The sequence below is a fragment of the Pleurodeles waltl genome, chromosome 11 (genome assembly GCF_031143425.1).
Source record: "Pleurodeles waltl isolate 20211129_DDA chromosome 11, aPleWal1.hap1.20221129, whole genome shotgun sequence".
NCBI lineage: Eukaryota > Metazoa > Chordata > Amphibia > Caudata > Salamandridae > Pleurodeles > Pleurodeles waltl.
The window spans coordinates 52,732,680-52,745,848 of record NC_090450.1 but is presented as its reverse complement, the minus strand read 5'-3'; the positions used below and the strand labels follow the sequence as shown (position 1 = coordinate 52,745,848).

General features: G+C 40.6%; 1 protein-coding gene across 2 annotated transcripts in view; it reads right to left on the bottom strand.

Annotated features, from left to right (window-relative positions):
* Window positions 1-3,304: 3,304 nt before the first annotated feature.
* The window catches only part of FNDC3B (fibronectin type III domain containing 3B), a 474,093-nt gene continuing 464,228 nt past the window's right edge, over window positions 3,305-13,169 (bottom strand). For both annotated transcript variants that reach the window (XM_069213040.1, XM_069213041.1), the window contains one exon: window positions 3,305-8,433. In XM_069213040.1, coding sequence (XP_069069141.1) covers window positions 8,122-8,433 — 312 coding nt within the window. In that variant the 3' untranslated portion in view covers window positions 3,305-8,121. The remainder of the gene's footprint in view (window positions 8,434-13,169) is intronic.

Below are 13,169 nucleotides of genomic sequence, written 5' to 3'. Positions count from 1 at the left end.
ATCACTCCAGTCTACGCCACTGAACTCTGTAGCAGTCCACTCTATGCCACTGCACTCTGCAGCACTCCTCTGTGCCACTGCACTCTACTCTGCACCACTCTATGCCACCTTACTCTACACCACTGGACTCAACTATGCTAAACTCTATTCTAAGTGACTGCATTCTATGACACTGCCCTGTACGTTGCTGAATTCTATGCTCCGCACTCTATGCCATTTTACTCTGGAACACACTAACTAATACACTCTACACAGTCCACTGTATGGCACTCCACTGTATGCCATACAAACCATCTCCACTCTATGCCACTCCAATACACAACACTGTATTGCACACCAATCTATGTCACTAATTCGCTCTATGACACTCTACACCACACTTTTCTACGCCACTAACGTTTAGCCATGCTGAACAGCAGCCATGCGGGTGAACAACATGCCTAAAACATCAGTGGCGGTTTCTGTATAAGGGCGTCGGGGCTCCGCCCTCCTTACATTTACAGACTAAAACGTGACAAACATAGCAATATAAAATCTGTTTAATATACGCTTGTAAATTGCTTTGGGGCACTGTCTCTCCCACTCCCTGTGTTACTGCTGTGATTGTCGATAATAGTAGGGGGGACACGCGACTCACGCTCTTTCACAGTGTTTCTCAACCTGGGCGGGCCAAATGTCTAAGTATTTGCTGGGCTGACAGTCTCACAGCCCTGAGGCCTGTGAGGTCACCAGCTCAGCAAAGACTGAGCATCAAGGCCCAGCCTCCACCCCCTGATGACGTGGAGGTAAAGTTAGCCACAGGCGTTTCATATGCAAGCCCTGTAGCTCTAAGCCTCCACATCAATCAGGGTCTGGAAAATATTGTCATCCCACCCTTTCCCAACTTGTCACATGGTGGGGTGGGACCCACACCCTGTGACGAGATGGAAATAGGTGTGGTAGACTGTCTGCATGCTGGACGGCACGAAATCGAGTCTGCGCAGACTCAAGTCAACTTGTGGTGTGAGTAAGGAACACTGCTTGGCGCACATGATTTGAAGCTGGATGCCTTTTAGCTCCGGTCTGTGGCTGAGTGTTCAGACACATGGCTGAATATTTACTGCAGTCGGCAGAGTCTGCACTGTCCTTGTATATAGCACTGCAAGTTTGTGTGGTTCTGGGATCTGTACTTTATTACTTGTAAACCTTCCTTATTACCAATACATCTTTTATCAGTTCAACTGTCCATGTCTGAGTGTCCCCATCACTTCCTATTTTGCAAAGACGGATTTGAGAAGAATTCCTCACTTCACACAGAGCCCTGAAGATTACATACAGGATTCTTGGCTGCAGCCTTCAGCTGCCCATCCTGATCAAAATACGTGTGTGGAGCACTTTGGACATGTTTATACTAGTTACGGTAACCTGTTTTTTTTTATTTTTGCTTGATTAGCACTTTCCAGCTCAACGCGGATGTCAGTTGATGTGCTGTGGTTCGAGAGCACTTTTACCTGGCATTCTTGTGCTCATGGCCATTCCTGGATGTGGTTAGGCTAGGGCTCCTGAGCCTCTGTGCTGGTCACAGATCAGCACACCATTATAATTAAAAGCACAACTCTTAATACTGACCTCCCCTGACAGCTTCCAGCCACTCTTGTGTGTCAGTCACAGTCGGCGATATCCTCATCAAGCTACCTTTGTTCAACAAGCAAGCATGCTTCCTGATTAAACGAAAGAACAATGTTTATTCAAGCGGTAGGCCTGCCTGCAGCGCACCTACGGCTCATACTTAGTATTGTGGTTGGAATACATCTGCAGAACATCTTCCTGCTTCGCGAAATCAGCCTTAAGTACATTATAATTGTACTAATTAGTATGTATGGTGCCAACTAGCTTTTGTATTGTGCTAACAGCAACAGGCACACTTTTTCAAGACGGTGATCAGGACACTAAAATCCTGCTGATCAACATACAATCTGTCTGGTGGAGCTGACCAGGTCATGTCCTTGTCCTGTTGCACCCCGGGGTGGACGAGGTAGGGGTGGACTTGGAGCAATTAACAGAGCACACATGAGGGAGACAGAAGCTACCGCTAGTAAAGCTGTAAACCTGCTGACAGAGTTGGGGGAATAAAGTGGGGATTTGGGGTTGGTTGACCGGCTTCACGCATTATCTTTGAGATTCCTGCTGTTCTCTGTTAAGCCAGTATTTTCTCTGCCTGCTGTTCCTTTGGTGTCTTGCCTGTCCCACTCTAGCCGCTCCTATGGTGTGCTTTTGTTCTCTATTGCACTTTGTCCCCCCTGCCTTTCGCGTTTATACTCTCTTTCACAGTGTTTTCCTTACACACTGGATATTTGGTGATGCCATTTAAATGTGACATTGACATTATTTTAATAGAAGTTATATTTCAATTTGTGGAAATTGTAACAGAAGCTGATGCCAATCACAACGAAAGAGGAGCCACTGTGCATTGTTCAATGGTATGTAATAGTCACTGCTGCACTCATAACTGCAAGTGCACACTGCTGGGCTACAAGTGTTGTAGGCATAGTTTGCAGCAGCCTCGAGCTTCACAAGAAAGTGCAAAAGGGGTCCTTTTACATGGCGGGAGGCGGTCTCAGATATGACTGGTGCAGCAGCATAGTTATGTTGATCATCCACAGTAGTCGGTGTGGCAGCAAGGCTGGCATGGACCCCAATGCAAAGAAATGCCCCCTATCCCAGTGGCTAGGCAGTAAAAAAGCAGAAATCCCCCCCCAATACCCTTATACCGCTCCCCCGGGAGACCAAGTCCAGCCCCACCACTATCAAACCTCACCAGCCACCACTGTAAAACACACTGGCGAAAACCAATAGCTCTTGCTTAGGCGAGACCGATTGGTGTTGCCAATGCTTGTTTCAATCAGAGGGTGTTTGTGCACCTCACTGATGTTAATCAGACAAATCTGAAAGTTCCCTCAAGTCTGGGAGATTTCCTGAACACTACAGAGAGGCTAACATGGGTGACTGTTGTTACTGATAGCTCTCAGTGAAATCCAGGACCACCCAACAGCCATCTTTCTTCCTTGTGTGGCCGTGGCAGTAGGTACCATCATGCTAGTCTAGCATGGGGGAGTAGGGCAGTTCACTAGCAGGTGCAGAGGTTGTGATCTTTCCATCTGATTTGTGGTACCACACATCAGCTCTGATCTTGCAAGAGGCAGGTGGGTGAATGAATCTTGGCAGAGGAAGGCAAAATCATCCCTCTAAGGCGTAACAACTATGAAAAAAGTATGTTCCCAGTAATCCTTATATTTACTCTAAATGAACTGAAAAGGCTTGAGGACATGATTACGAAGTAAACATTTATTGAGCATAAATATATTACATATACACTACAGATACAGTTAAGTCTTACATACATAGCATAGTACTGTATTTGCAAAATCTATACATTAAAATTTATATCGCAGTTTTAATACAATGCATATGAAATAGTCTAAAATATACAATGCAAGAACACATATGATTATTTTTATTTTTTTACTGTTGACAACCTTGGAATGTACGTCCAACTGTGAGGTAAAAAACATGTTTTTTTCTTTGAAATTTATAGAATTGTGCAAGGATACCTTCATACACATTCAAGCGAGACGCCTGTCAATTTTGACATTTACTGACAAGACAAGATTAAAAAATTACTGTTCAAGTTTACAACATGAAAGGAAGATAATATAAAAATATTTTTTATCAATGTTTAAGCATTTTATAAGAGCACAGGGATTTTTTTTCCAATGACATGCTATGGCACAAGGAGGCAAAGTCAGAACATTAGAATTGTTTATACCTACTTTCCGAGATTATCAGAAAAGCAAGTCAACAGAATGTTTTCAGGCACAGCATTTCACCTTAAGAGTATCTATATATACACTGCACTGCAATGGATTTTGTATAGACGTACACAATTATATCAAGGACCACTGAGGTATGCAAGTACATCTTATAGGCCCAAACTGTGGCACCGGTGAAGCTCCCAAATTTGTGCTGTCCTGAACGGCTTCACTACAAATCAAAGCAACCATTCACATGAAGTAGTAAGTGTCTGAGACAAAGAGACAGAACATCAGTATAAATCCAGTTCCAAGATGCTGAACCTGTTGCTATAGAAAGGAAGTTAACAATTACTTGGTAAAGTCAAGGCATTATAAATCTAATTACATTTACGGTTGACGATCACACTTATGTAACATAACAGCAGATATGATGTCCACTCTGGTCAGCAGAAAACTGTTCAGAGCTATATTTCAGAATTCAAATGTATTGAACTTACAGGTGACAGTAATGTAACTGATACCAACAGCACTTTAACAGCAAAAAGCATTTAGAGTAAACAATTGCTTTCATGATTTTGAAACATATTGAGCAGCCTAAAAAGAAAGTTATATAATGCAGACTGTGGTATTTGAAATGCTGGACTAACATTTATGAAACATGTTCACTATCACAATTAAGTAATTTTATTACAGTTTTAGGAAGTACTAGATACTTTTGGAACAAATATTTCACCTACAAGGTACAAGTGGTTTTAGATTAAGTATACCTAACTGTACAACTGTTAACACATGTTGTTCAAAAAATTACCACAGACTGTTAATATACCCACAAGATTCTACTCCTCTATAATTGTACATGCTGTGCCTGCTTCAGAAATGATTTGTTTGAGATCATTTTACTGGGTCCTTTGAGGAGCATGGGATTTTAATTTATAAGGCAATAACATATTTTGGATGTCTCAACAGAATGATGTGTGCAAGACCATTTGGATGAAAAAGGTGTATGAAGTTCTCCCTGAGAAGAACAATCTGCAAGAGAAATACCTGGCAGTTAGGCTCACCCTTCCAGTTCATATAATGTGGAAAGTGAAGGCCCTCCTGATACCCTGGTCACAGTTTGCAGTCTTCTCTTCAGGATTAATTGGGTGCTGAAAAGTACACCAAAAGGAGTTTCTACTGATTTCAGTAAAGATTCAATGTTTTATTGATTGGAGAGGAGAAACATGGTGATCTATCCCATACTTATCCATTAGTCATACAAAAGGCACATGTGAAATGCTCTGAATGGCAAACATGTCTTAAAGTGTGAGATCCAAGATGGAAAGATGTAAGAATTTGAGTATCCCTATCTTAAATGGTGAGGAATGTGAACCCTGCTAAGCATGTCAACTTTCACATTCTTTTTTCTACAACATAAAATATGATAATTACAATAATATAAAATATAAGACCTACTTATTTAGCACACATTGGAAACTGAAATGTCTCTCTCTTACCACTTAATAATAGGTGTTACAACCCACTCTATTGGAACCAAAGGAGGACGGTTTGTGGGCTCTTTTTGCATTTTGAACCTATGGCCTGCGGGTTATGTAAAGATTCCTGGGTTAGGAAAGCACTAACGCCCTGAGTGGTCTGTATAGATAATAAAGTTTAAAAAAAAAAAACTTGCATTAATTGTAGACCACTTTTGGAATCCAAAGGAACAGGGGTTTGCTAAAGGCTAGACCAGGGAACATCTTGTTTCCATAGAAGAAAATAGGCATTTTCATGGGAGAACAATGAGCATGGTACAAACTGGCATACTTAACGGAAGACAAACCAATTTCAAATTGTAAAACATTCTAAATGTATCACACAAAAGTGCACAAATTTGCCCAAGTATACAAAGATGTGTTGATAAAGATCATTTGTATGCTAAGTATTCAGAGAGAAATACACATTTCATAGGACATCTACGATATGTGTCTTTTCATACCCAATAGACCATTTCAAGGTTTCAATTGCACTTGCTATAACTGTGAAAAATGTGGTTTCAACTATAGTAAAGTACACTTGTGAATTCAGGTAAAATAATCGAAACATTTGTCTTCACTCCTTGATTTTAAGCTGTGAGATGGTGTTTAGTTCAACTGTCTTTCTAGGTTTATAACAGGTTTGTCTAAGATGCAAGTTGTTATTTCATACTTTGTGTTTTCTTCAATACAGTCCACTTGTCACCATGAAATTTCAGTTTATCAACATCAGACTCAGAGGTTTTAAGAAACTGATTTTGCTCGTGTACATGCATAATCACTGATTCATAATATATTCTTTATCCCAGTAACCGTACTTTGACCTTTGGGAATCAAAAATGAGAATGCTATCCTCTGTACTTCAAAAAGCACCATTGCTGAAGAATTACTATACTGTGCAGAACTATTTAGAGACAAACATGTTTGAATAAACATAAAACACAACTGTGCTGGTTTTAAAATGTTTAACCATACAAAACACCCTGTACAAACTTTGCTCACACAATACCACTTGCAGAGTCATATCACAAAAGACATAAAAAAGTAAAGTTATTATTTTGGCAAACCCATATCTATGTATATTTCACTTGATGCAATTAGTTTGCAAAGCTCAAAATAAACTACTTATAGGCAATATCAAAATATAGGACCTTTCAATTATATGCTACATTTATATAGGCACACACATTTCCATTGTAAGAGATGATTATGTTTCTGGATACATGTAAACTTCTCAATCACTGGTAATGTTTTGGCATTGAATGTACTAGATGCTCCCATCTTAAAAATGCATGAAAATATCAGAAGTTTAATACTAGGAATGCTGGCAGGTTTGTAAATGATGACCTAAAATACAACAGTAAAAACAGACGAAATATAACATGCTACGGGGGGAAATTAGTACATAGATAAACATATCCTTTTCACAATAAATAAAAGATTGCACTGTAATTGGCATTTAAAGTACTGAATGCAGTATATTGTATAAATAAACCTAAAAAAAAGGTATTGTTGAGTTCCCATGGTTTTGTTTATGGGAAGAGTATGCTAATACAGGACCCCATATCATAGACAACATAGATAAAGCACAAAAAAGTGATGACAAATGTAAAGCAGCAAAAATATACAAAAATTAAAGGGGTATACATTTTGTGTCTGTTGCACCCTTTTGGAATTATTTGTGCACCTCCTCCTGATTCCCATCCTTGAGGTGCTATTCACTTAAATGGAGTACCCATATAATGTATTTATGGGTACTTGGGTTTCCACATAGGTTAAAAATAAATGGGCGTAGATCAAAAGATTATGACATTACAATCTTCTCTTGTGTAAGTATTGTAATGAATCAGAAGTCCTAATACTTTGCAATACCAGACATCTTCAGAACTGGACTTTCAAAAGTCAAATGAACTAGTTTTACAATAATTGCCTACACTTTATATATGCAGAAGGAGGGAGACAGAGATACCAGTTCAAGGTATACCAAAGAGCTAGCACCTAATGGACAAAAATACGTTAGTTATTAGCTCTGGGAAAATTATATACAAAACATGGCAGACAAGCAACTTAAAAGAAGCTTCTTAAACAGCCGAACATGGGAACTACCTAACTATTGCACAATGCCCTCTTACTTAAAATTATTTAGGAGAACACACTGGGTTAAAACCTTCAGTGAGTTACCACTGATATGCATTTTGGTTATTTGATTTTGCACATATAAGTTTATAGTGTTAAAACGCAAATAAAAAATTATTAAAAGGTGGCTACACATTGTGTGTTAGATGAACATAAAATAGTTAAATAACTAAGTGATCATTGTAAATGCTACCTTAAGATTAGGTAAAATGTATTCTAGTGAATAAATCATATGCAATATTTGAAACACTTTTTACTGTACACTATTACTTAATTCTAATCTCTATCAATATACAAACTCGTGAATACGTTTACAGAATTCGAAGTGTGAAAACAAAAGTGACAGGTCAATAATTTCTTTGTTGAAACATGTGAGCAGCTACAATTGCTCCAATAGAAAATATCAAATTCCTTAGAATTTTAAACATTTTAAACTAATATAAAATAAAACACTTGCTTTTGGTATCTGGTTTACTCTTTGATTCTGTCAGAGACAATTCTAGTTCGGCATTACAAAAAGGTGCATCAAAACACTGATCTTTCCTGTTAGGGCTGTAAAATTATAACTATATAAAAAGTGAAGCAGAAAAGAGTTTCAGAAAAACGAATATCTCAATAAATGTGTGGATTATAATGCGCAGCATTAGTTTGATGTATACCTCAATTGGTTTTTGGCTTGACTACTTCATGAAGAAGTACTGTAATATAAATGCGAAGAAAACAGACAACGTTGCAAATCCAACAACAATGAGGGCCGCAAATTGTTCATCAGTAGGGATTCTGCTCTTCTGTTTCAAATCATCATGACTTCCCAATGCTCCTGCCAGCATGATCTCATTCCGCCTCAACATAAAAGCAGACGATGGGCTGAAAGGTCCACTGAGCTCCTGGGATGTATCCAAGCATCGTCGACATACACACACACGGAATCGATATTCTGTGTTAGTTTGAAGACCTGAGATTTGGAATGTTGTGTCCTCTCCTTTGTATACCTTAAAACAAAGTATAAAATTAGCACCCATTGAAGCTATGTTCATCCCAAGATACAACTTCAAATGCGCATAACATACATGTAAATGACAACATTGGGTTTTACAAACATCGCAAATCGAAACGATTAATCCCTATGGAATATAAAATCTAGTCCCAACCCATATGTGCAGTACATAAAGCATCTAATTATTGAAATGTGGGAAAACAAAAAGGACTAATAAGTAACATAAATATTATATTTCTAAGATACAAATGTAAAGAACCAAACACAGCAATTTCACTGTTGGCTGTTTCCAATATCACTTACCTTATGTATGCAGAAAGAAACATTCAGAACCAAATGGAATGCTACAAGTAATTAGGATTCACAGCGTCTTTTTCATATATCTGCATACGGGTCACATTGTACCAGCAATGTAACAGAAAAACCCCACACACATTTAGAGCTAACTTTCAATGAAAAATGATGGGGTCCCATGATAAAGCTTCACATACAAAGCAAAGTTTCTCCTAAATACAATGTATTCTACTCCTTTCCAAATATAAACCACTGTGAATCGGAAAGTCATAAGTCAAAGTGCCTACCACCACCTCAAAATAAATAAAGGATGCAAAAGCTGACATGAGTCTGGGCAACCACAAAGGAGTCAAATAAACCATTTTGTTACAAATGAGCACTTCTACTAATTATCTGAGATTTAGAATTACACAGACGATACTGAAAGGCCACTTAAAATTTAGATTCACATTGATTCACATTCTCAATTTTTGTAAGTGTCTTTATTATTCAAAAACAAATAACACAAATTGATCAATAGTGTACATAATCGTACCATAAAAAAACATAACTATTAGGTATGCGGGCCATGCTTTCTCCTGCCATGACACTTAATCTATGTCAATCATGTTGGTAATTAATTTTACAGATTGACCAACATGATTACAGAGGTTTCTGAAAAAACAATCTTAAAAATAAAATCCTTACCATGGTTCTGTTTTTATGGCTCCTGGAGCCCACTGGAATTCTAAACGATCACTGGTAGCTGAGCAGAGATAATTTTATGTCACTCACTGGTGTATGTGATCATCTGAAGTGTGAACTTCATTGTCCAGTTAGCTATAGAATGATTAACCCCAGTGAAAACAAAAATATGTCCCATGGTAGGCTGATAAATAAAAAATAACAGGCAACCCTGAAACAAAGCATAATAAAGTGCCAAACCAGGTGTCCACTATGGTGAACACTGGGAAGAGTTTCCGAATGTTTGGATGGGTAGATGCGTAAATACCATGGATCAACAGTATATCAGCAATGTTGTACAGAAATAGAAAAAGAAGCAAAGCATTTCCTGGTCAAAGCACTTGGAACACATAAAATTAGACATCATCCAAATCATAGATACTGCTATAACCATGTGACACCCACAGGTAGCAAGTTTTCCCAAGGTGCTCTACTGAATATTTTCTATATTATACAATACTCCTGACACGGCTCCAAAGTGCTCTTGAGTGATCAAGGAAGAGACATTTGTTATACATGGATGTAGAGTGTGTATTTAAATGTGATTTATCTAGCAAACTGTGGCGGAGATGTGGAGGCCTACAGCAATTATATTACTGTAAACCACTGTCTGCAATCAAGCACTGAGTGAAACAGAGATAAGGAATAGAAAGAGCTCTCATGCAGGCATTTTCTAACTCCCTGGCATTAGGTTAACAGACCACCATGACTGTTGCACTTGGCTGGTAGGGTGAGCATTTGTAATCTGGCCTATGTAGGAAATGCGATTTGTTTGCAATTTGACAAGGATTCTTAAGTTAGGGAACTGTGATATTATAGACATGCTTATGCATGCCATATAGAAAAGAAGAGACAGTTTTGCAGATTTATGCACCGTCTCTTAATTTGGCATGCAGACGACCAGGTCATACTGTTGAGTAACAGCCACAATGTGTTTGTCATCTCAATCTGAAGTAAATCTAAGAAGGGTTCCCTAGTCCTAAATACAAACACCTGCTAGGAAGCAGCCCTCAGGTCTATTAAATACAACATTACACCAAAAAGTGATAGATGGAAAGGTAACTACTCAGGGCTGCTTCCCATTTCATCATTACTACGTACTCCATGCCACTTCAGTTTTGAACCAGCCATATGCCAATCAGTCTTGACCCTTTTCCAATGGAAATAGTCCAGCCAAAACTACCAAGCCAGAAGCAGAACACAAACAACCCAGGAACAGTTTTGCCCTGATTAGAGGTCATTAGCTAGATATAGCTTGGTTCCAGTTGCACAGTATGCACAAGACCAATGTCTGGGCATACCCATCCCATCTATGGTAACCCAAGTGATGGATAAAATGGATGTATTTATCTCAGCCACTGGAAATTACTCAGGGTGCATATCAGTCCATCACTAATTTTCACACTACGCCACCTCAGTTTGGACCCAGCCACATACAAATCAGTTTTGACCCTGCTCCAGCAGGAACACCGACCTTGTATGGATTGGTCCTGGTGGAACAGTGTGCACAGGACCCACTTCTAAACCTAGGCCCTCATTACAACCTTAGCGGGCGGCAGAGGCCGTCCGCCAAGGTTGAACCGCCGGGCGGCCGACAATGTGGGCGCACTCCCGCGGGGTCTATTTTGAGATCCCCGCTGGGCCGGCAGGTAGAAACCTGGGTTCCGCCTGCCGGTCCAGCGTGGATCTCGGCCGCAACACAGGATCCGGCTCCAAATGGAGCCGGCGGTGTTGCGGCTGTGCAACGGGTGCAGTTGCACCCGTTGCGCTTCTCACTGTCTGCTATGCCCCTCGACTCCCCTTTCCACCAGCCTTTTCACGGCGGTTCAAACCACCATGAAAAGACTGGTGGGAGGAGGACTCGTAATCCCCTGGGCAGCGCTGCAAGCAGCGCTGCCCCGGGGGATTTAAACTGCCAGGACAAAAGTGGCGGAAAACCGCCGGTCCCGGTGGTGCGACCATGGCGCTTCTGCCGCGGTCGTAATTCCCCTGGAAGCACCGGCAGCCTGTTGGCGGTGCTTCCTCCAAAACAGCCCTGGCGGTCAAAGACCGCCAGGGTTGTAATGACCCCCCTAGTCGTCCCAACTTAAGGTGATACACTGAAGTTTACATAGTCTGCAATATAACAATGGTCCGGGATGCAGCCCCAAGTAATTACCAGTGGCTGAAACTGATTCAAGCATTCCATCGATCACTTTTTGTATTCTTCACTTCTATTAACACATACACATTTTCTAAATTTACAGTTTCTATGCACGCATTTATTTTTCACCTCTTTTTTAAAGAACTTTATTGGTCTTTTCTGAAAAGCACACATACAAAGCAGCATACATTCTTTAACAGCCAGTAATATTGTATCCTGCTAGGCGCTTTGTTCTCTTCAATGTTGCGTAAACATCTTTGACATATGTATAGCCACAATGTAGGAGATCCCAACCACGAGGATAGGTACATAAAAGATTCATATTCTGTACCACAGAAAGCTATACAGCAAATATTCGTCTCAGGAGTTCGGCCCATAACCCCTAATTTGGTGACTTAGGATAGGACAGCAAACTTTTGTGTGCATGGAAACAATCAACCCTGGTCCACAGTCTATGTTCCCCATTTTCCATTGCACCATTTTCCTCCCCAAAAACCTGTTTCATAACAGAGACATACCCTCCCAGCCCCCTTATCTGCTTTTGTGTTGGACTAGGACCACAAATACTGTAAGAGATCATGTCGGACAGACCAGACCCACCCCCAGCATATCAAGCAGGAGTCCAAAGTCAACCCATCTCTTCCCATCTCCCCCACAGGGTTGACAGTACATCATGCATCCTCACTCTTGGGGCTGGGTGGATCCCGCTCCCCCGGTAGATCGGACAACATAGTAGACCATGCACGCAGATCATCCTCAAACTTATCTCTATCGGTATGCTCCATTCGCATCTCTTCTGCAGTCGCCCAGTCAAGGACATCTTTCACACACACTGCACAGGTAGGGGCCCATCAGCTGGAGCCATGCAATGGCTATGCACCTCTTTGTCAGCACAAGCTAAAGGAGGAAAAACTTCATGCTTAAGTTTTTCTTCACAGGGGACGGTGGGTGAGGGAAGCAGACCCAGCAACACTGCTTGGACCTCTAGCTGCACATCCCATTCTGAGACTCAGTTAAGGTGCAGTAGAACCTCGCCCCAACAAGACGATTGAAATGGGCATGTCCATGCCATATGCAAAAAGTCTGCTGGCAGGGAGCCACAATGAGGACAGCTGGCCAAACAAGTTTCATAAATCGAGTACAATACTTGTGGAGAGGGTATGTCTGTTGTATAAAATTATATTGCAGGAATTTAAAACAAGCATAGGAGCTAACCCTCCTCATCCCCTCATTAATCTTTTCTCACTCCCATAATTGACTCCCATTTGATCTGGATAGGGACCGCTGCTCCTGGTAGATTATCATACAGAGCCCAATTTCAATGCAAGATTAGTCAGTGTTCCCGAACCATGTCCACCATGATAGTTACAACACATGACCTAGTCGGTTCCCTAGGAAAGGAAGGCCACAGCTCAAGAGCAGTACTTGAGACCTTCATGTATTGGAGGTACCTCCCCTCAGCCAGTGAAAAAGCTTCTATAGCCTTGTCTCTCATAATAAAGCGATATAAATCTTCCATGGTCTCACACCCTCCCTCTCTCCATCTCTGTAATGACATGGAATCTGCAATT